Source organism: Symphalangus syndactylus, chromosome Y (genome assembly GCF_028878055.3).
Source record: "Symphalangus syndactylus isolate Jambi chromosome Y, NHGRI_mSymSyn1-v2.1_pri, whole genome shotgun sequence".
Classification (NCBI taxonomy): Eukaryota; Metazoa; Chordata; class Mammalia; order Primates; family Hylobatidae; genus Symphalangus; species Symphalangus syndactylus.
In genome coordinates this window covers 28,006,090-28,029,768 of record NC_072448.2, presented here as the reverse complement: position 1 = coordinate 28,029,768, position 23,679 = coordinate 28,006,090, and the positions used below count along the sequence as shown (strand labels likewise).

General features: G+C 42.7%; 1 protein-coding gene across 1 annotated transcript in view; it reads left to right on the top strand.

Moving 5' to 3' along the window:
* LOC129476734 (general transcription factor II-I-like) overlaps nucleotides 1-17,856 on the top strand; it is a 29,804-nt gene extending 11,948 nt beyond the window's left edge. Inside the window, exons 3-4 of the mRNA XM_055269595.2 lie at nucleotides 5,097-5,280; nucleotides 17,694-17,856. Coding sequence (XP_055125570.1) covers nucleotides 5,097-5,280; nucleotides 17,694-17,856 — 347 coding nt within the window. The remainder of the gene's footprint in view (nucleotides 1-5,096; nucleotides 5,281-17,693) is intronic.
* The last annotated feature ends 5,823 nt before the right edge of the window (nucleotides 17,857-23,679 follow it).

Here is a 23,679-nt window from a genome sequence, read left to right as displayed (position 1 = left end):
CCAATCTGGGTGACGGAGCAAGACTCCATCTCGAAAAAGAAAAAAAAATAGTATTTAGGTTGTATTCTTTATTGTCTATAATGATTTTCTTTCTCTCTCTTCTTCCTAAGGATATTGAAAAATAGAGTTCAATCTTTTAAGATCTTAGAGTTATTTTGTCTTGGGACCAGGGCACTTAAATTTGCCAAAATCAGGCTGTTAATGATGGGTAATTTTTATTTATTTATTTATTTATTTATTTATTTATTTATTTATTTATCTGTTTATTTATTTTTGAGATGGAGTCTCGCTCTGTCACCCAGACTGGAGTGCAGTGGCGCGATCTCTGCTCACTGCAAGCTCTGCCTCCCAGGTTAATGCCATTCTCCTGCCTCAGCTTTCTGAGTAGCTGAAACTACAGGCGCCCGCCACCACACCCAGCTAATTTTTTGTATTTTCAGGAGAGATGGGGTTTCACCGTGTTAGCCAAGATGGTCTCAATCTCCTGACCTCATGATCTGCCCGCCTCGGCCTCCCAAAGTGTTGGGATTACAGGCGTGAGCCACTGTGCTTAGCTATTCTTATTATTATTTTAGTTTTTAAAATTTTTATTTCTCAGCCTTGGGATTCTGATACGTAAAAATGCAAGTATCTTCAAAGATAGAAAACATATACAATTATCATTAAAATGGGAGAACTCAGAATACACAATCATGGAGCAGTGCCCTCCACCAGCCCCCCAGCTAACTACAGCTGCAAGCATGATTCTCATGCTCTCTTGTACCTAGTGTTCAACTAGTGACGCAGCTTCTTCACTCATGGGGAAGGGCCATCAGCAAATGGCACTTAAGCATGGGGGCTTGAGAAAGATCCCACACACTCGAGGCCATGTTGGAGACGTTTCATGAAAGGATTAGGTGGGTTACCCCTGGCTTTCTGCCCCAGAGTTTATCAAGACTGATATTAAAGTAAATGCATTGTAAGCCACACATACAAGTTGTGGAGTGAAATAAACTGAGTGATTTTTTGTTTGTCCTGTTTTATAGACTTTAATTAAATTGTGGCCTTGGATTGGGGGTAGGATTTTGTGATTATTATTATTTTTATTATACTTGAAGTTCTGGGGTACATGTGCAGAAGGTACCGTTTTGTCACATAGCTATACACACGTGCCATGGTTGTTTGCTGCACCCATCAACCCCTCATCTACATTAGGTATTTCTCCTAATGCTATCCCTTCTTTAGCCCCCAACCCCCCGACAGGCCCCGATGTGTGATGTTCCCCTCCCTGTGTCCATGTGTTCTCATTGTTCAACTCCCACTTATGAGTGAGAACATGCAGTTTTTGATTTTCTGTTCTTGTGTTAGTTTGCTAAGAATGATGGTTTCCAGCTTCATCCATGTTCCTGCAAAGGACATGAACTCATCTTTTTTATGCCTGCATAGTATTCCATGGTGTATATGTGCCACATTTTCTTTATCTGGTCTATCATTGATGAACTTTTGGGCTAGTTCCAAGTTTTTGCTATTGTGAATAGTGCCACAATGAACATACTTGTGTGTGTGTCTTTATAGTAGAATGATTTATAATCCTTTAGGTATATGCCCAGTAATGGGATTGCTGGATCAAATGGTATTTCTGGTTCTAGATCCTTGAGGAATCGCTACACTGTCTTTCACAATGGTTAACCTAATTTACACTCCCAACAACTGTGTAAAAGTGTTCCTATTTCTCCACATCCCCTCCAGCATCTTCTGTTTACTGACTTTTTAATGATTACCATTCTAACTGGAGTGGTTTTGATTTGCATTTCTCTAATGACCATTGATGATGAGCTTTTTTTTTCATACATTATTTTGCTGCATGAATGTCTCCTTTTGAGAAGTGTCTGTTCATATCCTTTGCCCACTTTTGATGGGGTTGTTTTTTTCTTGTAAATTTGTTTAAGTTCTTTGTAGATTCTGGAAATTAGCCCTTTGTCAGATAGACAGATTGCACAAATTTTGTCCCATTCTGTGGTTTGTCCCATTCTGTAGGTTGCTTGTTCACTCTGTTGATAGTTTCTTTTGCTGTGCTGTGCTCTTTAGTTTAATTAGATCCCATTTGTCAATTTTGGCTTTTGTTGCCATTGCTTTTGGTGTTTTAGTCATGAAGTCTTTGCCCATGCCTATGCCCTGAATGGTATTGCCTAGGTTTTCTTCTAGGGTTTTTATGGTTTTAGGTCTTACGTTTAAGTCTTTAATCCATCTTGGGCTAATTTTTGTGTAAGGTGTAAGGAAGGGGTCCAGTTTCAGTTTCTGCATATAGCTCAAGCAGTTTTCCCAACACCATTTATTAAATAGGGAATCCTTTTCCCATTGCTTGTTTTTGTCAGGTTTGTCAAATATCAGATGGTTGTAGATGTGTGATGTCATTTCTGAGGCCTCTGTTCTGTTCTATTGGTCTATATATCTGTTATAGTACCAGTACCATGCTGTTTTGGTTACTGTAGCCTTGTAGTATAGTTTGAAGTCAGGTAGCGTGTTACCTCCAGCTTTGTGCTTTTTGCTTAGGATTGTCTTGCATATGCGGGCTCTTTTTTGGTTCCATATGAAATTTAAAGTAGTTTTTTTCCAATTCTGTCAAGAAAGTCAATGGTAGCTTGATAGGGATAGCATTGAATCTATAAATTACTTTGGGCAGTGTGGCCATTTTTACAATATTGATTCTTCCTATCCATGACCATGGAATGTTTTTCCATTTATTTGTGTCTTCTCTTATTTCCTTGGGCAGTGGTTTGTAGTGCTCCCTGAAGAGGTCCTTCACATCCCTTGTAAGTTGTATTCCTAGGCATTTTATTCTCTTTGTAGCAGTTGTGAATGGTAGTTCACTCATGATTTGGCTCTCTGTCTATCATTGGTGTATAGGGATGCTTGTGATTTATGCACATTGATTTTGTATCCTGAGACTTTGCTGAAGTTGGTTATCAGCTTAAGGTGATTTGGGGCTGAGACGATGGGGTTTTCTAAACAAACAATCATGTCATCTGGAAAGAGAAATTTGACTTCCTCTCTTCCAAATTGAATACAATTTATTTCTTTCTCTTGCCTGATTACCCTGGCCAGAACTTCCAATACTATGTTGAATAGGAGTGGTGAGAGAGGGCATCCTTGTCTTCTGCCACTTTACAAAGGGAATGCTTCCAGTTTTTGCACGTTCAGCACGATGTTGGCTGTGGGTTTGTCATAAATAGCTCTTATTATTTTGAGATATGTTTCATCAATATCTAGTTTATTGAGAGTTTTTAGCATGAAGGGTGTTGAAATTTGTCGAAGGCCTTTTCTGCATCTATTGAGATAATCCTGTGGTTTTTATCATTGGTTCTGTTTATGTGATGGATTACATTTGTTCATTTGTGTATGTTGAACCAGGCTTGCATCCCAGGTATGAAGCTGACTTGATTGTGGTGCATAACTTTTTGATGTGTTGCTGGATTTGATTTGTCAGTATTTATTTTTATTTTTTTATTTTTTTGAGACGGAGTCTCGCTCTGTCACCCAGGCTGGAGTGCAGTGGCGCAATCTCGGCTCACTGCAAGCTCCGCCTGCCGGGTTCACGCCATTCTCCTGCCTCAGCCTCCCGAGTAGCTGGGACTACAGGCACCCGCCACCACGCCCGGTTAATTTTTTGTATTTTTAGTGGAGACGGGGTTTCACCATGGTCTCTATCTCCTGACCTTGTGATCCGCCTGCCTCAGCCTCCCAGAGTGCTGGGATTACAAGCGTGAGCCACCGTGCCCGGCCGTCAGTATTTTATTGAGGATTTTCACATCGATGTTCATCAGGGATATTGGCCTGAAATTTTCTTTTTTGTTGTGTCTCTGCCAAGTTTTATTTGGGTGATGCTGGCTCATAAAATGAGTTAGGGAAGAGTCTCTCTTTTTCTATTGTTTAGAGTAGTTTCAAAAGGAATGGTACCAGCTCCACTTTGTACTTCTGCTGGAATTCAGCCATGAATCTGTCTGGTCCTGGACTTCTTTTGGTTGGTAAGCTATTAATTACTGCCTCAATTTCAGGACTTGTTACTGGTCTGTTCAGGGATTTGACTTCTTCCCGGTTTAGACTTGGGAGGGTGAATGTGTCCAGGAATTTATCCATTTCTTCTAGATTTTCTAGTTTATTTGCATAGAGGTGTTTATAGTATTCCCTGATGGTAGTTGGTATTTCTGTGGGATCAGTGTTGATAGCCCCTTTATCATTTTTTTTATTGCATCTATTTGATTCTTGACTTTTCTTCTTTGTTATTCTGGCTAGTGGTCTATTTTGTTGATCTTTTCAAAAAATCAGCTCCTGGATTCATTGAATTTTTGAAGGGTTTTTCTTGTCTCCTTCAGTTCTGCCCTGATCTTAGTTATTTCTTGTCTTCTGTTAGCTTTTGAATTTGTTTCTTCTTGCTTCTCTAGTTCTTTTAATTTTGATGTTAGGGTGTCAGTTTTAAATCTTTCCTGCTTCCTCTTGTGGGCCTTGAGTGTTATAAATTTCTCTCTAAACACTGTTTTAAATATGTCCCAGAGATTCTGGTATGTTGTGTCTTTGTTCTCATTGGTTTTGAAGAACATCTTTATTTCTGCCTTAATTTTGTTATTTACCCACTACTCATTCAGGAGCCGGTTGTTCAGTTTTCATATAGTTGTGTGGTTTTGAGTGAGTTTTTAAATCCTGAGTTCTAATTTAATTGCACTGTGGTCTGAGAGACTGTTATTATTTCCGTTATTTTGCATTTGCTGAGGAGTGTTTTACTTCCAATTATGTGATCAATTTTAGAATAAGTGCGATGAAGTGCTGAGAAGAATGTATATTCTGTGGATTTGGGTGGAGAGTTATCTAGATGTCTATTAGGTCTGCTTTGTCGAGAACTGAGTTCAAGTCCTTACTATCCTTGTTAATTTTCTGTCTCGTTGATCTGTCTAATGATGGGTCATTTATAGTTGCCTTTGCTTTAAGTCTGTTTCAATAGTTAGTAAATATGTTTCTAGAGTTTTTCCAATTAAAAAAAATTGACCTGCGCCTTGCTTTTGATTGTACTAAAATCTGATTTCAACACAAACATAATCTTCTCAATTACTTTGGTTTTTCAGCTGAAGCCTTGGGGAGCACTGAAGCCAAGGCGGTACCATACCAAAAATTTGAAACACATGTGAATGAGCTGAATGTGGAAGGACTACCGGAAAACATTCCTTTCAGAAGCCCCTCATTGCATGGAATCCCAAGGCTCGAAAGCATCTTTCAAGTGGGCAATCGAATTAAGTTTGTTATTAAGAGGTAAAATGATAATCTGCAGAAACAAATCCATTGTCTTCCCTAAGGAAAGATTAATTTGACCAAGATGGGCCTTTTGTTCCCCTCTCATCATGACTTCTTTATATTAAAATTAACATTTAGATTCATTTATTGAACAAACATTTATTTAGTATAAGCATCAGATGTGCAAAATTGGTTCTAGCAAGAACCCTGTCCTTGGGAGGCTTAATACTCAGAAAAATGCAATGAAGAGTTATTGAGGATTTTTTGGGGAGAAGGCAAGGATGGCACACCCAGATCAGTCACTTGTGCGTCCAGAAGGGAGGCAGTGTGTTTCAAATATGAGTAAAGGCAGAGAGGAGTCAAATATGCTCACATATTCACATACATTGCCCATTCTGTGTGGAGTGAGGAGTGCCATGTGGGCGTGGTGGGATTGCTTAGATAGACGTTTGTGGCCAAATAGAGGAAGGCCTTGGCTCCTACAAAAGCAGTGGCAGTCACTAAATGGTCTCATAGCAGTTTCCTCTTAAAATAATTTGGATCTGCCCTTTAGAAAAGTTATTCTGGCTTGATTTTGAAGGGCAACACATGAGTAGTTGGAGTGTTGGGGGGTAGGAACAGAAAGCCTCTCTCTACTCATGGAAGGAATGTTGAAGTGGGTAGAGTCTTGCTTACTGATTGAAGTTGTGCATCTGTGTATGTTCATTGGGACTGAGTTATAAGGGAGAGGAAAGTTTTAAGATGATAAAGCAAGCCGCTTCTGGCTGTGCTGTGGGACAGTTCATCTAAGATTCAGAAATATAATTGGGCTGGTTTGGGGGAAAAGTGACTTTTGCATATTTATCTTACAAAAAAGATGACTTTGGAGAAATCCAGGTGGTCTCACCTGAATGTCTGAAAATTTCTATTTTCAAAATTCAAGTCACCAAAATGATTTTTTTCACTGTAAAATGAAGGCAGAATGGATTATGTTTAAAAATTGGCCAGACGCAGTGGCTCATGCTTGTAATCCCAGCACTTTCGGAGGCTGAGGCAGGTGGATTACCTGAGGCCAGGAGTTCAAGACCAGTCTGGCCAACATGGCAAAACCCTGTGTCTACTAAAACTACAAAAATCAGCCAGGTGTGGTAGTGTGAACTTGTGGTCCCAGCTACTCGGGAGGCTGAGGCAGGAGAATAGCTTGATCCTGGGAGGTGGAGGTTGCAGTGAGCTAACATTGCGCCACTGCCAGCCTGGGTGACAGAGCAAGACTCTCAAAAAAAAAAAATGAGAAATAGATTTACTCAGGGGAGAGAATCCATTGTTCCATTGTTAGTAAAACATGTCTAGTACCACATGCTTTTTGGTTTCCTAATGACCTATCAAACTACAGGGTCTTTGGCTTTGTAATATATTCAGTTCCACATTTATTCATTCAAGAATTGAAGACATTTTATATCCCCATTATATGCCAAGCACTGGGTGGGGACAGTAGGTGACAGAGATGAACAAATCCCTGATCCCAGGATTTCACAGTGGATGTTGGAATTTAGTGCCATTTAGCTTCATTCGATTCTGCAGTAGTCCCAAGATTTTCCAAGGTCATCCTGTCCTCCAGTGCCTGGTTGATTCAACTTCAGTATATATCCCAGAGTCTGTCCTTCTTCACTCCTCACTGCTGCCACCCTGGACCTATATGCCATCATCTCTCACCTGGATTATCTCAACAGTCTCCTAACTGGTTTCCTTGTTTCCATGCTTGCCTCTTTCAGTCTACTGTCTCTCTCTCTCTCTCTTTTTTTTTTGAGATGGAGTCTTGCTTTGTCACCAAGGCTGGGTGCAATGTTGTGATCTTGGCTCATTGCAACCCTCACCTCCTGGGTTGAAGTGATTCTTCTGCCTCAGCCTCCCTAATAGCTGGGATTACAGGCGTGAGCCACCAGGCCTGGCTATTTTTTTTTTTTGTATTTTTAGTAAGACAGAGTTTTGCCCTGTTGGCCAGGCTGGTCTTGAACTCTTGGCCTCTAGTAATCTGTCTGCCTCGGCCTCTCAAGTGTTGGGATTACAGGCATGAGCCACCGCACCCACCCAGTCTACTGTCAGTACAACAGCTAGAACAATCCTTTTACAGTGGAATTCAGATCATGTTTACCCCTCTGTTCAAATTCTCCAGTGGCTTTGTTTTCTACATTATCTGGTCCCCTACTACCTGTCTCACTGTGCTTCCTGCTACTCTCCTGCTCTTACTCCTCTTTATAAACACTGAGCTCATGGTGTTTCCTTTAACATGCCAGGCATGCTTGACCTTGTCCTGTCTCTGGGCCTTGCTGTTCCCTCTGCCTGGAACATTCTTCCCCTTATGTCTACATGGCTCACTCTCACTGATTTGGATTTTGGCTCAAAAGTCACCTTATCAAGGGCCTCCAGGCTGCTCTGCATAAAATATATCCTCAACTCATATTTCCTATTTGATACTTGACTCCTCTTCCTCTTTCACTAAAATGTAAGCTCCATGAGGGAAGGGATTTTTGTCTGTTTTGCTCTGTTGTATACCTAAAATCCTAGAAGTTTCTCAGTAAATATTTTTTGGTTTAATGACTTAATCAGTCTATTATTGAATCAGTCAATGTCCTCTGTAGCAAGGACTTCTCATACCAGTAGTGCATATCTGTATGATAGCTGCTGTAGGGAGGGACATGGTCAGAAGGGCTCCGTGTGGAGTAATTTTGCATAGCATAATCCCAGCAGGCTCCTATTGGGGTTCAGCCACAGTTTTAGCCTTACTAGTATCACTTTTCTTTTTTTTTCCTTTTTTTGAGGTGGAGTTTTGTTCTTGTTGCTCAGGCTGGAGTGCAATGGTGCGATCTTGGCTAACCACAACATCTGCCTCCCGGGATCAAGAAATTTTCATCCCTCAGCCTCCAGGGTAGCTGGGATTACAGGCATGCACCACCACACCTGGCTAATTCTGTAAAAATAGTAGAGACAGGGTTTCTTCATGTTGGTCAGGCTGGTCTCAAACTCCCCACCTCAGGTGATCTGCTCACCTCAGCCTCCCAAAGTGCTGGGATTACAGGCGTGAGCCACTGCACCCAGTGAGTATCACTCTTTAATCATAAACTCAGAGTATGTCAAGATTGGAAGGGATATGGGAGACTGTTTAGTTCACTTTTCTCATTGATGAGAGAATAACAGAGCATTGAAAAGTAAGGTAATTATTCACAATCTTAAAGCTATATGGGTCAATCTGAAATTAGGCTTCTTACATCAGATTCTGTAGTCTTTCCTACCTGTGTTCCCCCCAGACTGACACAGTTCATGGGCCTTCAGGTTTGAAAGTTTTCTCTCCATTCTCTAAACAGGAGCTTTTATCTGGACATTCTAAGTTAGCATAGATGGACGATGACCCTGCAATGTGTAGAAAATCCCAAAGGTTGACCACTGTCAGTGGGAACCACCCCAGATGTGTCAGGAGCACCACAGGCATGCTCACTCCTCCATTCACTGGAGCTGTGTAGGGTGGAAAGGAAACCCAAATCAAGACCCGCTGCTGCTTTTGTTATTTTATTGCATGTCACAATCCAATGTGTCTCCATTTAAATTCAGATTTTTTGATAGATGGTCAGACCAGCTGCAGGCCCTTTGGGCCAGAAGTCTTGATCTTTTATTTTAATTTTATTATTATTATACTTTAAGTTTTAGAGTAAATGTGCACAATGTGCAGGTTTGTTACATATGTATACATGTGTCATGTTGGTGTGCTGCACCCATTAACTCGTCATTTAGCATTAGATATATCTCCTAATGCTATCCCTCCCCCCTCCCCCCACCCCACAACTGTCCCCAGTGTGTGATGTTCCCCTTCCTGTGTCCATGTGTTCTCATTGTTCAGTTCTCAACTATGAGTGAGAACATGAGGTATTTGGTTTTTTGTCCTTGTGTTAGTTTGCTGAGAATGATGATTTCCAGCTTCATCCATGTCCCTACAAAGACATGAACTCATCATTTTTTATGGCTTCATAGTATTCCATGGTGTGTATGAGCTACATTTTCTTAATCCAGTATATCATTATTGGATATTTGGGTTGGTTCCAAGTCTTTGCTATTGTGAATAGTGCTGCAATAAACATACGTGTGCATGTGTCTTTATAGCAGCATGATTTATAATCCTTTGGGTATATACCCAGTAATGGGATGGCTGGGTCAAATGGTGTTTCTAGTTCTAGGTCCCTGAGGAATCTCCACACTGACTTCCACAATGGTTGAACTAGTTTACAATCCCACCAATGGTGTAAAAGTGTTCTTGTTTCTCCACATCCTCTCCAGCACCTGTTGTTTCCTGACTTTTTAATGATGGCCATTCTAACTGGTGTGAGATGGTATCTCTTTGTGGTTTTGATTTGCATTTGTCTGATGGCCAGTGATGAGTATTTTTTCATGTGTCTTTTGGCTGCATAAATGTCTTCTTTTGAGAAGTGTTTGTTCATATCCTTTGCCCACTTTTTGATGGGGTTGTTTTTTTCTTGTAAATCTGTTTGAGTTCATTTCCCGTTCACTCTGATGGTAGTTTCTTTTGCTGTGAAGAAGCTCTTTAGTATAATTAGATCCCATTTGTCAATTTTGGCTTTTGTTGCCATTGCTTTTGGTGTTTTAGACATGAAGTCCTTGCCCATGCCTATGTCCTGAATGGTATAGCCTAGGTTTTCTTCTAGTGTTTTTATGGTTTTAGGTCTAACATGTAAGTCTTTAATCCATCTTGAATTAATTTTTGTGTAAGGTGTAAGGATGGGATCCAGTTTCAGCTTTCTACATATGGCTAACCAGTTTTCCCAGCACCATTTATTAAATAGGAAATCCTTTCCCCATTGCTTGTTTTGTCAGTTTTGTCAAAGATCAGATAGTTGTAGATGTGCAGCATTATTTCTGAGGGCTCTGTTATGTTCCATTGGTCTGTATCTCTGTTTTGGTACCACTACTATGCTGTTTTGGTTACTGTAGCCTTGTAGTATAGTTTGAAGTCAGGTAGCTTGATGCCTCCAGCTTTGTTCTTTTGGCTTCGGATTGACTTGGCAATGCACGCTCTTTTTTGGTTCCATATAAACTTTAGTTTTTTCCAATTCTGTGAAGAAAGTAATTGCTAGCTTGATGGAGATGGCATTGAATCTATAAATTACTTTGGGCAGTATGGCCATTTTCATGATATTGATTCTTCCTATCCATGATCATGGAATGTTCTTCCTTTTGTTTGTGTCCTCTTCTATTTTGTTGAGCAGTGGTTTGTAGTTCTCCTTGAAGAGGTCCTTCACATCCCTTGTAAGTTGGATTCCTAGGTATTTTATTCTCTTTGAAGCAGTTATGAATGGGAGTTCACTCATGATTTGGCTCTCTGTTTGTCTGTTATTGGTGTATAAGAATGCTTGTGATTTTTGCACATTGATTTTGTATCCTGAGACCTTGCTGAAGTTGCTAATCAGCTTAAGGAGATTTTAGGCTAAGACAATGGAGTTTTCTAGATATACAATCATGTCATCTGCGAACAGGGATAATTTGACTTCCTCTTTTCCTAATTGAATACTCTTTTCTTCTTTCTCCTGCCTGGTTGTCCTGGCCAGAACTTGCAACACTATGTTGAATAGGAGTGGTGAGAGAGGGCATCCCTGTCTTGTGCCAGTTTTCAAAGGGAATGCTTCCAGTTTTTGCCCATTCAGTATGATATTGGCTGTGGGTTTGTCATACATAGCTCTTATTATTTTGAGATATGTCCCATCAATTCTTAATTTATTGAGAGTTTATAGCATGAAGGGTTGTTGAATTTTGTCAAAGGCCTTTTCTGCATCTATTGAGATAATCATGTGTTTTTTGTCTTTGGTTCTGTTTATATGCTGGATTACATTTATTGATTTGTGTATGTTGAAACAGTCTTGCATCCCAGGGATGATGCCCAATTGATCATGATGGATAAGCTTTTTGATGTGCTGCTGGATTTGGTGTGCCAGTATTTTATTGAGGATTTTTACATTGATGTTCATCAGAGATATTGGTCTAATATTCTCTTTTTTTGGTTGTGTCTCTGCCAGGCTTTGGTATCAGGATGATGCTGGTCTCATAAAATGAATTAGGGAGGATTCTCTCTTTTTCTATTGATTGGAATAGTTTCAGAAGGAATGGGACCAGCTCCTCCTTTTACCTCTGTTAGAATTGTGCTGTGAATCCGTCTGGTACTGAACTTTTTTTGATTGGTAGGCTATTAATTATTGCTTCAATTTCAGAGTCTGTTACTTGTCTATTCAGAGATTCAACTTCTTCCTGGTTTAGTCTTGGGAGGGTGTATGTGTCCAGGAATTTATCCATTTCTTCTAGATTTTCTAGTTTATTTGCATATAGGTGTTTATAGTATTCTCTGATGATAGCTTGTATTTCTGTGGGATCAGTTATGATATCCCGTTTATCTTTTTTTTTTGCACCTATTTGATTCTTCTTTGTTTTCTTCTTTATTAGTCTTGCTAGTGGTGTATCAATTTTGTTGATCTTTTCAAAAAACCAGCTCCTGGATTCATTGATTTTTTTAAGGTTTTTTTGTGTCTCTATATCCTTCAGTTCTGCTCTGATCTTTGTTATTTCTTGCCGTCTGCTAGCTTTTGAATGTGTTTGCTCTTGCTTCTCTATTTCTTTACATTGTGATGTTACGGTGTCCATTTTTGATCTTTCCTGCTTTCTGTTGTGGGCATTTAGTGCTATAAATTTCCCTCTACACACTGCTTTGAATGTGTCCCAGAGATTCTGGTATGTCGTGTCTTTGTTCTCACTGGTTTCAAAGAACATCTTTAGTTCTGCCTTCATTTCGTTGTGTACCCCGTAGTCATTCAGGAGCAGGTTGTTCAGTTTCCATTTATAATTTCTATTCTTTTCCATTTGCTGAGGAGTGCTTTGCTTCCAACTATGTGGTCAATTTTGCAATAAGTGTGATGTGTTGCTGAGAAGAATGTATATTCTGTTGATTTGGGGTGGAGAGTTCTGTAGCTGTTTATTAGGTCTGCTTGGTGCAGAGGTGAGTTCAATTCCTGGATATCCTTGTTAACTTTCTGTCTCATTGATGTGTCTAATGTTGACAGTGGGGTGTTAAAGTCTCCTATTATTATTGTGTTGGAGTCTAAGTCTCTTTGTAGGTCTCTAAGGACTTGCTTTATGAATCTGGGTGCTCCTGTATTGGGTGCGTATGTAGTTAGGATAGTTAACTCTTCTTGTTGAATTGATCCCTTTACCATTATGTAATGGCCTTCTTTGTCTCTTTTGATCTTTGTTGGTTTAAAGTCTGTTTTATCTGAGACTACGATTGCAACACCTGCTTTTTTTTGTTTTCCATTTGCTTGGTAGATCTTCCTCTGTCCCTTTATTTTGAGCCTATGTGTGTCTCTGCTCGTGAGATGGGTCTCCTGAATACAGCAGACAGATGGGTCTTGACTCTTTATCCAGTTTGCCAGTATGTGTCTTTTAATTGGAGCATTTAGCCCATTTACATTTAAGGTTAATATTGTCATGTGTGAATTTGATCCCGTGATTATGATGTTAACTGGTTATTTTGCTCATTAGTTGATGCAGTTTCTTCCTAGCATTGATGCACTTTCCAATTTGGCATGTTTTTGCAGTGGCTGGTACTGGTTTTTCCTTTCCATATTTAGCACTTCCTTCAGGAGCTCTTTCAGGGCAGGCCTGGTGGTGACAAAATCTCTCAGCCTTTGCTTGTCTGTAAAGTATTTATTTCTCCTTCACTTATGAAGCTTAGTTTAGCTGGATATGAAATTCTGGGTTGAAAATTCTCTTCTTTAAGAATGTTGAATATTGTCCCCCACTCTCTTCTGGCTTGTAGTTTCTGTGGAGAGATCAGCTGTTAGTTTTATGGGCTTCCCTTTTTGGGTAACTTGACCTTTCTCTCCTGCTGTCCTTAACATTTTTTCCTTCATTTCAACTTTGATGAATCTCACAATTATGTGTCTTGCAGTTGCTCTTCTCGAAGAGTATCTTTGTGGTGTTCTCTGTATTTCCTGCATCTGAATGATGGCCTGCCTTGCTAGGTTGGGGAAGTTCTCCTGGATAATATCCTGCAGAGTGTTTTCCAACTTGCTTCCATTCTCCCCATCACTTTCAGGTACGCCAATCAGACGTAGATTTGATCTTTTCACATAGTCCCATATTTCTTGGAGGCCTTGTTTATTTCTTTTTACTCTTCTTTCTCTAAACTTCTCTTATTGCTTCATTTCATTCATTTCATCTTCCATCACTGATACCCTTTCTTCCAGTTGATCAAATCAGCTACTGAAGAATATGTATTCATCATGTAGTTCTCGTTCCATGGTTTTCAGCTCCATCAGGTCCATCAGTGTAGAGAATTTAAGGACTTGTCTACACTGGTTATTCCAGTTAGCCATTCGTCTAATCTTTTTTCAAGGTTTTAACTTATTTGTGATGGGTTTGAACTTCCTCCTTTAGCTCGGAGAAGTTTGATCATCTGATGCTGTCTTCTCTCAACTCATCAAAGTCGTTCTCTGTCCAGCTTTGTTCCATTGCTGGTGAGGAGCTGCATTCCTTTGTAGGAGGAGAAGCACTCCAATTTTTGGAATTTTCAGCTTTTCTGCTCTCTATTTTCCCCCACCTTTGTGGTTTTATCTACCTTTGATCTTTGATGATGTTGACGTACACATGGAATTTTGGTGTGGATGTCTTTTCTGTTTGTTAGTTTTCCTTCCAAAAGTCAGTACACTCAGCTGCAGGTCTGTTGGACCTCTTTGCCAGAGGTCCACTCCAGACCCTGTTTGCCTGGGTATCAGCAGTGAAGGCTCCTGAGAAGCTAATATTGCTGAACAGCAAATGTTGCTGCCTGATTGTTTCTCTGGAATTTTCATCTCAGATGGGTACCTGATCATATGAAGTGTCAGCCCCTATTGGGGGTGCCTCCCAGTTAGGCTACTCAGGATTCAGGGACCCACTTGAGGAGGGAGTCTGTCTGTTCTCAGATCTCAAACTCCATGCTGGGAGAACCACTTTTCTCTTCAAAGCTGTCAGACAGGGACATTTAAATCTGCAGAGGTTTCTGCTGCCTTTTGTTTGGCTATGCCCTGCCCCTAGAGATGGAGTCTACAGGGGCAGGCAGGCCTCCTTGGGCTGTGGTGGGCTGCACCCAGTTTGAGCTTCCCAGTCACTTTGTTTACCTATTTAAGCCTCAGCAATGGCGGGTGCCCCTCTCCCAGCCTCACTGCTGCCTTGCAGTTTGATCTCAGACTGCTGTGCTAGCTATGAGTGAGGCTCTGTGGGCTTGGGACCCTCCAAGAAAGGCGTGGGATGTAATCTCCTGGTGTGCCATTTGCTAAGACCATTGGAAAAGCACAATATTAGGGTGGAAGTGACCTGATTTTCCAGGTGCTGTCTGTCACACTGTTGCTTGGCTAGGAAAGGGAATTCTCTGACCCCTTTCACTTCCTGGGTGAGGCAATGCCTCACCCTGCTTTGGCTGACACTTGGTGCATTGCACCCACTGTCCTGCACCCACTGTCTGACAAGCCCCAGTGAGATGAACCGTGCACCTCAGTTGGAAATGCAGAAATCACCCATCTTCTGTGTCGCTCATGCTGCAATCTGTAGACTGGAGCTGTTCCTGTTCAGCCATCTTGGAACCGCTGCCCACATTATTTTTGTTTTGTTTTGAGTTGGAGTCTCGCTCTGTCACCCAGGCTGGAGTGCAGTGTTATGATCTCAGCTCACTGCAAGCTCTGCCTCCTGAGTTCATGTCATTCTCCTGCCTCAGCCTCCCAAGCAGCTGGGACTACAGGCACCTGCTGCCACACCTGGCTAATTTTTTGTATTTTTAGTAAAGACGGCATTTCACTGTGTTAGCCAGGATGGTCTTGATCTCCTGACCTCGTGATCCACCCACCTCAGCCTCCCAAAGTGCTGGGATTACAGGCGTAAGCCACCACACCTGGCCAATGAAACATTATTATTGGAATAATATAGTTCATAGATTTTAATGATAAACTTGGGGGATGTGTTAGTTGCCATCAGATTCAGGTGAGTAGAACACATACATGGAAACAAAAATTGAAGAAGCTTGAAATGAGGCAGAAATGTATATCTTCTTTACATCAAAGAATTCTGGATGTAGGTAGTCCAATATGGAGGGAATAATTCCCTACACACCAAGGACCCAAACTCTCCGTATCTTTACACTCTACAATATTATTATATGTCTTCAATTCTTAACATTGCTTCATGTTCCAAATTGGCTGCTGAATCTACAACCTTTATATCTGCTTTGCAGGCAGGAAGAAGAGGGAAAAACAAAAGGAAACACCTCTTAGCTGAGTCAGCATTACTTGTAGAACCTTCCTAGAAGAAACACCCTACTAACTAGATACATGGAGCATGGAAAATGTAGTCTTTTAACTAGACAGCCTAACAAAAATATTGGTGGGAATTACATCCTAACCAAGATGTTGGTTCAGGAATATGGCTATTGATTAGGCAGCTTCAGCCTCTGTCAAAGGAGTAAAGTAGTATTTTTATGAAGCCAGAGAGGAGACACTTTGAAGTCTGTTGGCCTCTTTCAGTCATTGTCTTTTTCTTACATAAATATTTTCTTAATGCAAATACTTGGTTCTTTTTATGTTATGACAGAATCATCCTATGAACAAGTAATATGTCGTGCAAGATGACATATTGCTGGCTTCTGATAAAATGGTACTGCTACCCTCAACATGTGTAGTGAGATTGAATGGACACTGGGAAGGCTTATCAGACCAAAACCACTCATAATGTATTGCCTGAAGTGTCCATCATAAAAGTTATTGCTTCTGCATCAAGATGATGTGCTTTTAAAAAAACTCACTTAAACTGAGTATGTCTTAACCATTATGCCATTCAATTCCATTAATCCATTTCTCTGTATTAGTTTATCAAATATCGTCATGGAAAATATAGTGCGAGGCTCTGAGGGAATAGAAACGGGTTAGGTACATTTCCAAGAGGTAGATGGGAGAGAAGTTGAAGGCAGGGTGTGAAAACAAGGGTGAATTTGGGAGAATCCACCTAGCGAGACAGAGTATGTAATAATAATTTCATTTCTGAATAAATGAATGAATGAAATAAAAATACATGCACAGAATAACTTCTCAATAAACTTTTCTGGTCGACTATCAAATAAATGCAAGAAGAGACAGATGAATGTATGAATAAATCCTCAAAGGTGAATTTTATCAATGATGATTCTTTTATTTCTTCATGCCACTATTCTTGCTGGTATGTGTGCTTCCTATAGCCATCGTTGAGAGTTACTGATTATGCTAAATATTAGAGTAACAAATACAAAAAGGACACTCAGAACCATAGATCACATCCCAAACTAAGGGATGGAAGCACCCATGAGGCTAGCCAGAGAAGTAACCATTGGGTTATTACTATCAGCTTTAACATGTAATTCTTTCATCCAGCACTGAAACAGAGAGACACTCAAAATATAAACACTCAGCATAAGACTAAGAGACAAAGACTTTCCTCTCTTGACTATGATCAAATGGGTGTTTTCAACTTAACTGTGCAGTATATCATAACTTTGAGTAGGACTTCCTTTTGTGGCCTGGAGGCTGCATAGAATAATAGTTAAACACGTAAGTTATGGTTTCAGGAAAACTTGAATTCAAATGCTGCATCTCCACTTACTAGTTCCACAGCCTTGAGCAAGTTACTTAACTGTTTCATATCTAAGCTCCCCCATCTTTAAAATGGGAGGAATGCTATTTCCTACCTTGTAAGTAATTGTGAGGATTAGTTGACTCAATGATATCAGCCACAGTTATTAGTCATTATGTGCGGGGATCATGAGGGACTGTATAAGCCAGAGTTCTTCTGAGAAACAGAACCATTAGGAGACATATATGAGAGACTTATTTCAAGGAAATGGCTTATGCAACCGTGGGAGCTAACCAGTCTACATCTGTAGGGCAAGCTGGCAGGCTGGAAATTCAGTTGTGTTGGTGTTGCAGTCTTGAGTCGGTAGGCTGGGAACTCGGGCCGGATTTGTATGTTGCAGTCGTGAGTCAGAATTGCTGCTTTCTTGGGAAATCTCAGTCTTGGCTCTGAAAGCCTTCAACTCATTGAATGAGGCCTACCCACATTATGGACACAAATATGCTCTACTTTAAAGTCAACTGATTTAAATATTAATCACATCTAAAAATATTTTCATAGCAACATATAGACTGGCATTTGATGAAACAACTAGGTGCTGTAGCCTCACCAAGTTGACACATAAAATTAACTATCACAGGGACACAACAAATATGCCCATCCACACCCACGTTCTTCTCACAGAAACAAGACACAAGAGTTGCAGATTGGAAAGTGCAACTCTATTCTGTATGACAGATAAAGACTAGAATGGAAGCTGTGGTTTGTATTTGCAGGATTCAACGGTTTCAGGTACTCCCACCCTCAACCCTCTGGCAGGTAGATTCACACAACCAACCCAGGCAGTGGTGCCACATAAGACTTACAGCATGGAGAAGCTGGCAAGAACTCACATTTCTGCTGATGACAACATCAGAGAGGACGAGAAGAAAGAGCTAGTATTTTTTTCTGAAATTTTCCAACGAGATAAGGCCCTCTCCTTGCTAAGGTAGAGAAAGTGATGCCACAGGTGAAGCCCCACTGTTTCTGTCAATTGCACACTTTCACAGAAAGGAACTATCATGAGCCAAGAAGAAACATTTCCCTCAGTATTCTCCTCTCCTCACTACCGCCATTGTTTTTATCACCAGCAGGCTGTACTGTTTATATTTCTTGTTGGGACCCTCAAAGACTTAGCCTCTGAAATTGAAACTCTGGAGGGTTCTGAGGCTTCCAAAACCGAAGGAAATTTTCCAAGACATATAGAGATGTACAGTCCTATATTCAACCAAAGGCATATTTCCCCTATCCTAGAAATCACCCTCCTTCCCCATCCCCTCAAAACTTCAGTTGGGAAACAGCTGGAGTTTATAGCACCAGGCTTAGTGTGGATCTCTTGACACCTCTGAAACAAGTTCCCCGTCAAATGGGAAAACTGCTCTGTCCTTCCACACCAGTCCTTGGAGCTTCTGCCAGCTTGATGCTGAAGAAGCCTGACATCCCCCAGGTAGGGGACAGCTGAGACTCCCAGAAGCTTCATCATCATCAGGATGGTGAGCCCCAGCATATTCATCATCGGGGTGGTGATTACCAAAAGATTCATCATTGGGGTGGTGACTTCCAGAAGCTTCATAATCGGGGTGGTGATTCTCAGAGGCTTCATCATCGGGTTGGTGATTCCCAGAAGCTTCATCATTGGGGTGGTGAATCCCAGAAGCTTCATCATCAGGGTGGTGTCTCCCAGAAGCTTAATCATTGTGGTGGTGATTCCCAGAATCTTCATCATCATGGTGGTGACACTCAGAAGCTTCATCATCGTTGTGGTGAATCCCAGAAGCTTCATCATCAGGGTTGTGACTCCCAGAAGCTTAATCATCGGTGTGGTGATTCCCAGAAAGTTCATCCTCGGGGTGGGGACTTCCAGAATCTTCATCAACATTGAGGTGGTGACTCCCAGAAGGTTCATCATCATCGGGGTGGTGACTCTCAGAAGCTTCATCATCATCGCCATGGTGACTCCCAGGAGCTTCATCATCATCCGGATGGTGACTCCCAGGGGATTCATCATCATCGGGGTGGTGACTCCCAGAAGCGTCATCATCGGGTTGGTCCTTCCCAAAATCTTCATCATCGGGATGGTGACTCCCAGAATTTTCATCATCGGGGTGTTCATTCCCAGAATCTTCATCATCTGGGTGGTGAATTTCAGAAGCTTTATCATTGGGGTGGTGACTCCCAGAAGCTTCATCATCGGGATTTTGACTGCCAGAGGCTTCACCATCGGGTTTGTGATTCCCAGAAGCTTCATCATCCCGGTGGCGAGTCCCAGAAACTTTATCATCGTGGTAGTGACTCTCAGAAACTTCATCATCGGGTTGGTGATATCCAGAAGCTTCGAAATCGGCGTGGTGACTCCCAGAAGCTTCATAGTCGGGTTGGTGACTCCCAGGAACTTCATCATCAGGGTGGTGATTCTCAGAAGTCTCATCATCGTGGTGGTGACTCCCGGAAGCTTCATCGTCAGGGTGGTGACTCCCAGAAGCTTTATCATCATCAGGGTGGTGAATCTCAGAATATTCATCATTGTGGTGGTGAATACCAGCAGCTCCATCATCAGGGTGCCGATTACCTGAAGCTTCATCATCGGCGTGGTGACACCCAGGAGCTTCATCATCGCGGTGGTGAATTTCAGAAGCTTCTGCATCGGGGTTGTGACTCTCAGAAGCTTCGTCATCATCGGGTTGGTGACTCCCTGAAGCTTCATCATCAGGGTGGTGATTCTCAGAAGCTTCATAATAGTAATGGTGACTCCCAGAAGCTTCATCATCGGGGTGGTGATTCCCAGAAAGTTCATTATCTCGGTGGTGGTGACTCTCAGAAGCTTCATCATCATCCGCGTGGTGACTCCCAGAAGCTTCCTCATCACCGGGGAGGTGACTCCCATGAGATTCATCATCATCGGGGTGGTGACTCCCAGAAGATTCATCATCACCGGGGTGGTGACTCCCAGAAGCATCATCATCATGGTGGTGCTTCCCAAATCTTTCTCATCGGGGCAGCGACTCCTAGAAGTTTCATCATCAGGGTGTTGCTTCCCAGAAGCTTCATCATTGGGTAGTGACTTCCAGAAGTTTCATCATCGGGGTTTTGATTCCCAGAAGCTTCTTCATCGGGATGGTGAATTGTAGAATCTTCATCATTGGGGTGGTGAATCCCAGAAGTTTTATCATCGGGGTGGGGGGCACTCTCAGAAGCCTTATCTTTGGGGTGGTGACTCCCAGAAGCTTCGTCATTGGGGTGGTGACTCACTGAAGCTTCATCATCGGGGTGGTGACTCCCAGAAGCTTCATCATCATCGGGATGGTGATTTCCAGAAGCTACATCATCACCACGGTGGTGACTCCCAGAATCTTCATCATCAAGGTGGTGAATCCCAGAAGTTTCATCATCAGGTTGGGGACTCCCAGAAGCCTTATCATCGGGGTGGTGACTCTCAGAAGCTTCATCATCATCGGGGTGTTGACTCTCAAAACCATCATCTTCGGGGTGGTGATTCCCAGAAGCTTCATCATTGGGGTCGTGACTCCCAGAAGCTTCATCATCGGGGTGGTGACTCCCTATAGTTTCATCATTGGGATCGTCATTCCCAGAAGCTTCATCATCGGGGTGGTGTTTCCCAGAAGTTTCATCACCGTGGTGGTGAAGCCCAGAAGCTTCATCATTGGGGTGGCGATTCTCAGAAGCCTCATCATCATGGGGGTGGTGACTTCCTGAAGCTTCATTATCAGGGTGGTGATTTCCCGAAGCTTCATCAGCATTGCGGTGCTTCCCAGAAACTTCGTCATTGGGTTGATGACTCCCAGAAGCTGCATCATCGGGGTGTTGACTCCCAGAAGCTTAATCATTGGGGTGGTGATTCCCAGAAAGTTCATCCTCGGGGTGGAGACTCCCAGAATCTTTGTCATCCTCGGGGTGGTGACTCCCAGAAGCTTCATCATCATCAGTGTGGTGACTCCCAGAAGCTTCATCTTCATTGCTGTATGACTCCTAGAAGCTTCATCATCATCGGGGTGGTGACTCCCAAAAGAGTCATCATCATCATAGTGGTGATTTGCAGAAGCTTCGTCATCGGGGTGGTGACTCCCAGAAGCTTCATCATTGGGATGTTGACTCCCAGAAGCTTCATCATCGGGGTGGTGACTCCCAGAAGCTTCATTATTGGGGCAGTGACTCTCTGAAACTTCATCATTGGGGTGGTGACCCCCAGAAGCTTCATCATCATCGTGGTGGTGACTACCAGAAGTTTCATCATCATCAGAGGGGTGACTCCCAGAAGCTTCATCATCATAGGGGTGGTGATTCCCAGAAGATTCATAATCATCGGGGTGGTGACTCCCAGAAGCCTCATGGTCATGGTGGTGCTTCGCAAAATATTCATCATTGGGGTGGCGACTCCCAGAAGTTTCATCATCGGGGTGGTGAATCCCAGAATCTTCATAATCAGGGAGGTGACTCCCAGAAGCTTCATCATCATCGGTGTGGGGACTCCCAGAAGCCTTATCATCAGGGTGGTGACTCCCAGAAGCTTCATCATCATCGTGGTGGTGACTGCCAGAAGTTTCATCATCATTGTGGAGGTCACTCCCAGAAGCTTCATCATCATAGGGGTGGTGATTCCCAGAAGATTCATAATCATCGGGGAGGTCACTCCCAGAAGCTTCATCATCATTGGTATGGTGACTCCCAGAAGCTTCATCATCGGGTTGGTGACTCCCAGAACTTTCATGATTGGGGCAGTGACTCTCCGAAGTTTCAATATCGGGGTAGTGAACCCCAGAAGATTCATCATCGCCAGGGTGGTGACTCACAGAAGCTTCTTCATCGGGGTGGTGACTCCCAGAAGCTTCATCATCGGGATGGTGACTCCCAGAAGCTTCATCATCATCAGGGTGTTAAGTCCCAGAAGCTACATCATGGTCGTGTTGTTGACTCCCAGAATCTTCTTCATCATTGGGATGGTGACTCCCAGAAGCTTCATCATCATCGGGGTTGTGACTCCCAGAAGATTCAGCATCATCCTGGTGGTGACTCCCAGAAGCATCATGATCAGGGTGGTGCTTCCCAAAATCTTCATCATCGGGGTGTTGACTCCCAGAAGTTTCATCATCGGGTTGGTGATTCCCAGACGCTTCATCATCGGGGTGGTGACTCCCAGAAGTTTCATCATCAGTGTGTTGACTCCCAGAAGCTTCATCATCGGGATCTTGAATCCCAGAATCTTCATCATTGGGGTGGTGACTCCTAGAAGCTTCATCATCGGTTTTGGGATGCCCTGAAGCCTCATCATTGGGGTGGTGAATCCCGGAAGCTTCGTCATCGGGGTAGTGACTCACAGAACCTTTTTCACTGGGGTGGTGTCTCCCAGAAGCTTCGCCATACTTTGGGGGGTGACTCCAAGAGGCTTCATCATCGTCGGGGTTTTGACTCCCGGAAACTTCATAATCATAGGGGTAGACACTCACAGAATCTTCATCATCAATGCAGTGGTGACTCCCATAATCCTCATGATGGGATTGCTGAATCCTAGAACTTTCATCATTGGGGTGATGTATCCCAGAAGATCCTTCATCAGGTTGATGACTCCCAGAGGCTTCATCTTCAGGGAGGTGAATTCCAGAGGCTTCATCATCGGGGTGCTGACTCTCAGAAGCTTCATCATCATCACGATGGAGACTCCCAGAAGCTTCATCATTGCGGTGGTGATTCCCAGAAGCTTCATAGTAATGGAGATGACTCCCAGAAGCGTCATCATTGGGGTGGTGACTAACAGAAGCTTCATCATCATCAGGCTGGTGACTCCCAGTAGATTCATCATCATCGAGGTGGTGACTCCCAGAAGGATCATGATCAGGGTGGTGCTTCCCAAAATCATCATCGCGGTGGTGACTCCCAGAAATTTCATCATCAGGGTGATGACTCCCTGAAGCTTCATAATCGTGGTGGTGACTCCCAGAAGCTTCATCATCAGGGTGGTGACTCCCAGAATCTTTGTCATCAGAGTGGTGACTCACAGAACCATCTTCATTGGGGTGGTGTCTCCCAGAAGCTTCATCATCATCTGGGGAGTGATTCCTAAAAGCTTCATCATCATCAGGGTTGTGACTCCAAGAAGTTTCATCATCATCAGGGTGGTGAGTCCCAGAATCTTCATCATCATCGCGTTGGAGACTCCCAGAATATTCATCATTGGGGTGTTGAATCCTAGAAGTTTCATCATCGCGGATATGAATCCCAGAATCTTCATCATCGGCTTGGTGACTCCCAGAAGGTTCATGATCGAGATGTTGAATCCCAGAAGCTTCATCTTCGGGGTGGTGACTCTCAAAAGCTTCATCATCATTGCGGTGGAGACTCCCAGAAGTTTCATCATCGGGGTGGTGATTCCAGAAAGTTCATCATCGTTGGGGTGACTACCAGAAACCTCATCATCAATGTGGTGACTCCCAAGAGCTTCATCATCGCGTTGGTGTATCCCAGAAACTTCAACATCTGGGTGGTGATGCCGAGAAGCTTCATCATCATCTGGGTGGTGACTCCCAGAAGCTTCATCATCATCGGGGTGGTGACTTCCAGAAGATTCATCATCATCGGGGTGGTGCCTCCCAGGAGCATCATGATCAGGGTGGTGCTTCCCAAAATCTTCATCATCAGGGTGTCGACTCCCAGAAGCTTCAACATCGGGGTGGTGATTCCCAGAAGCTTCATCATCGGGGTGGTGACTCC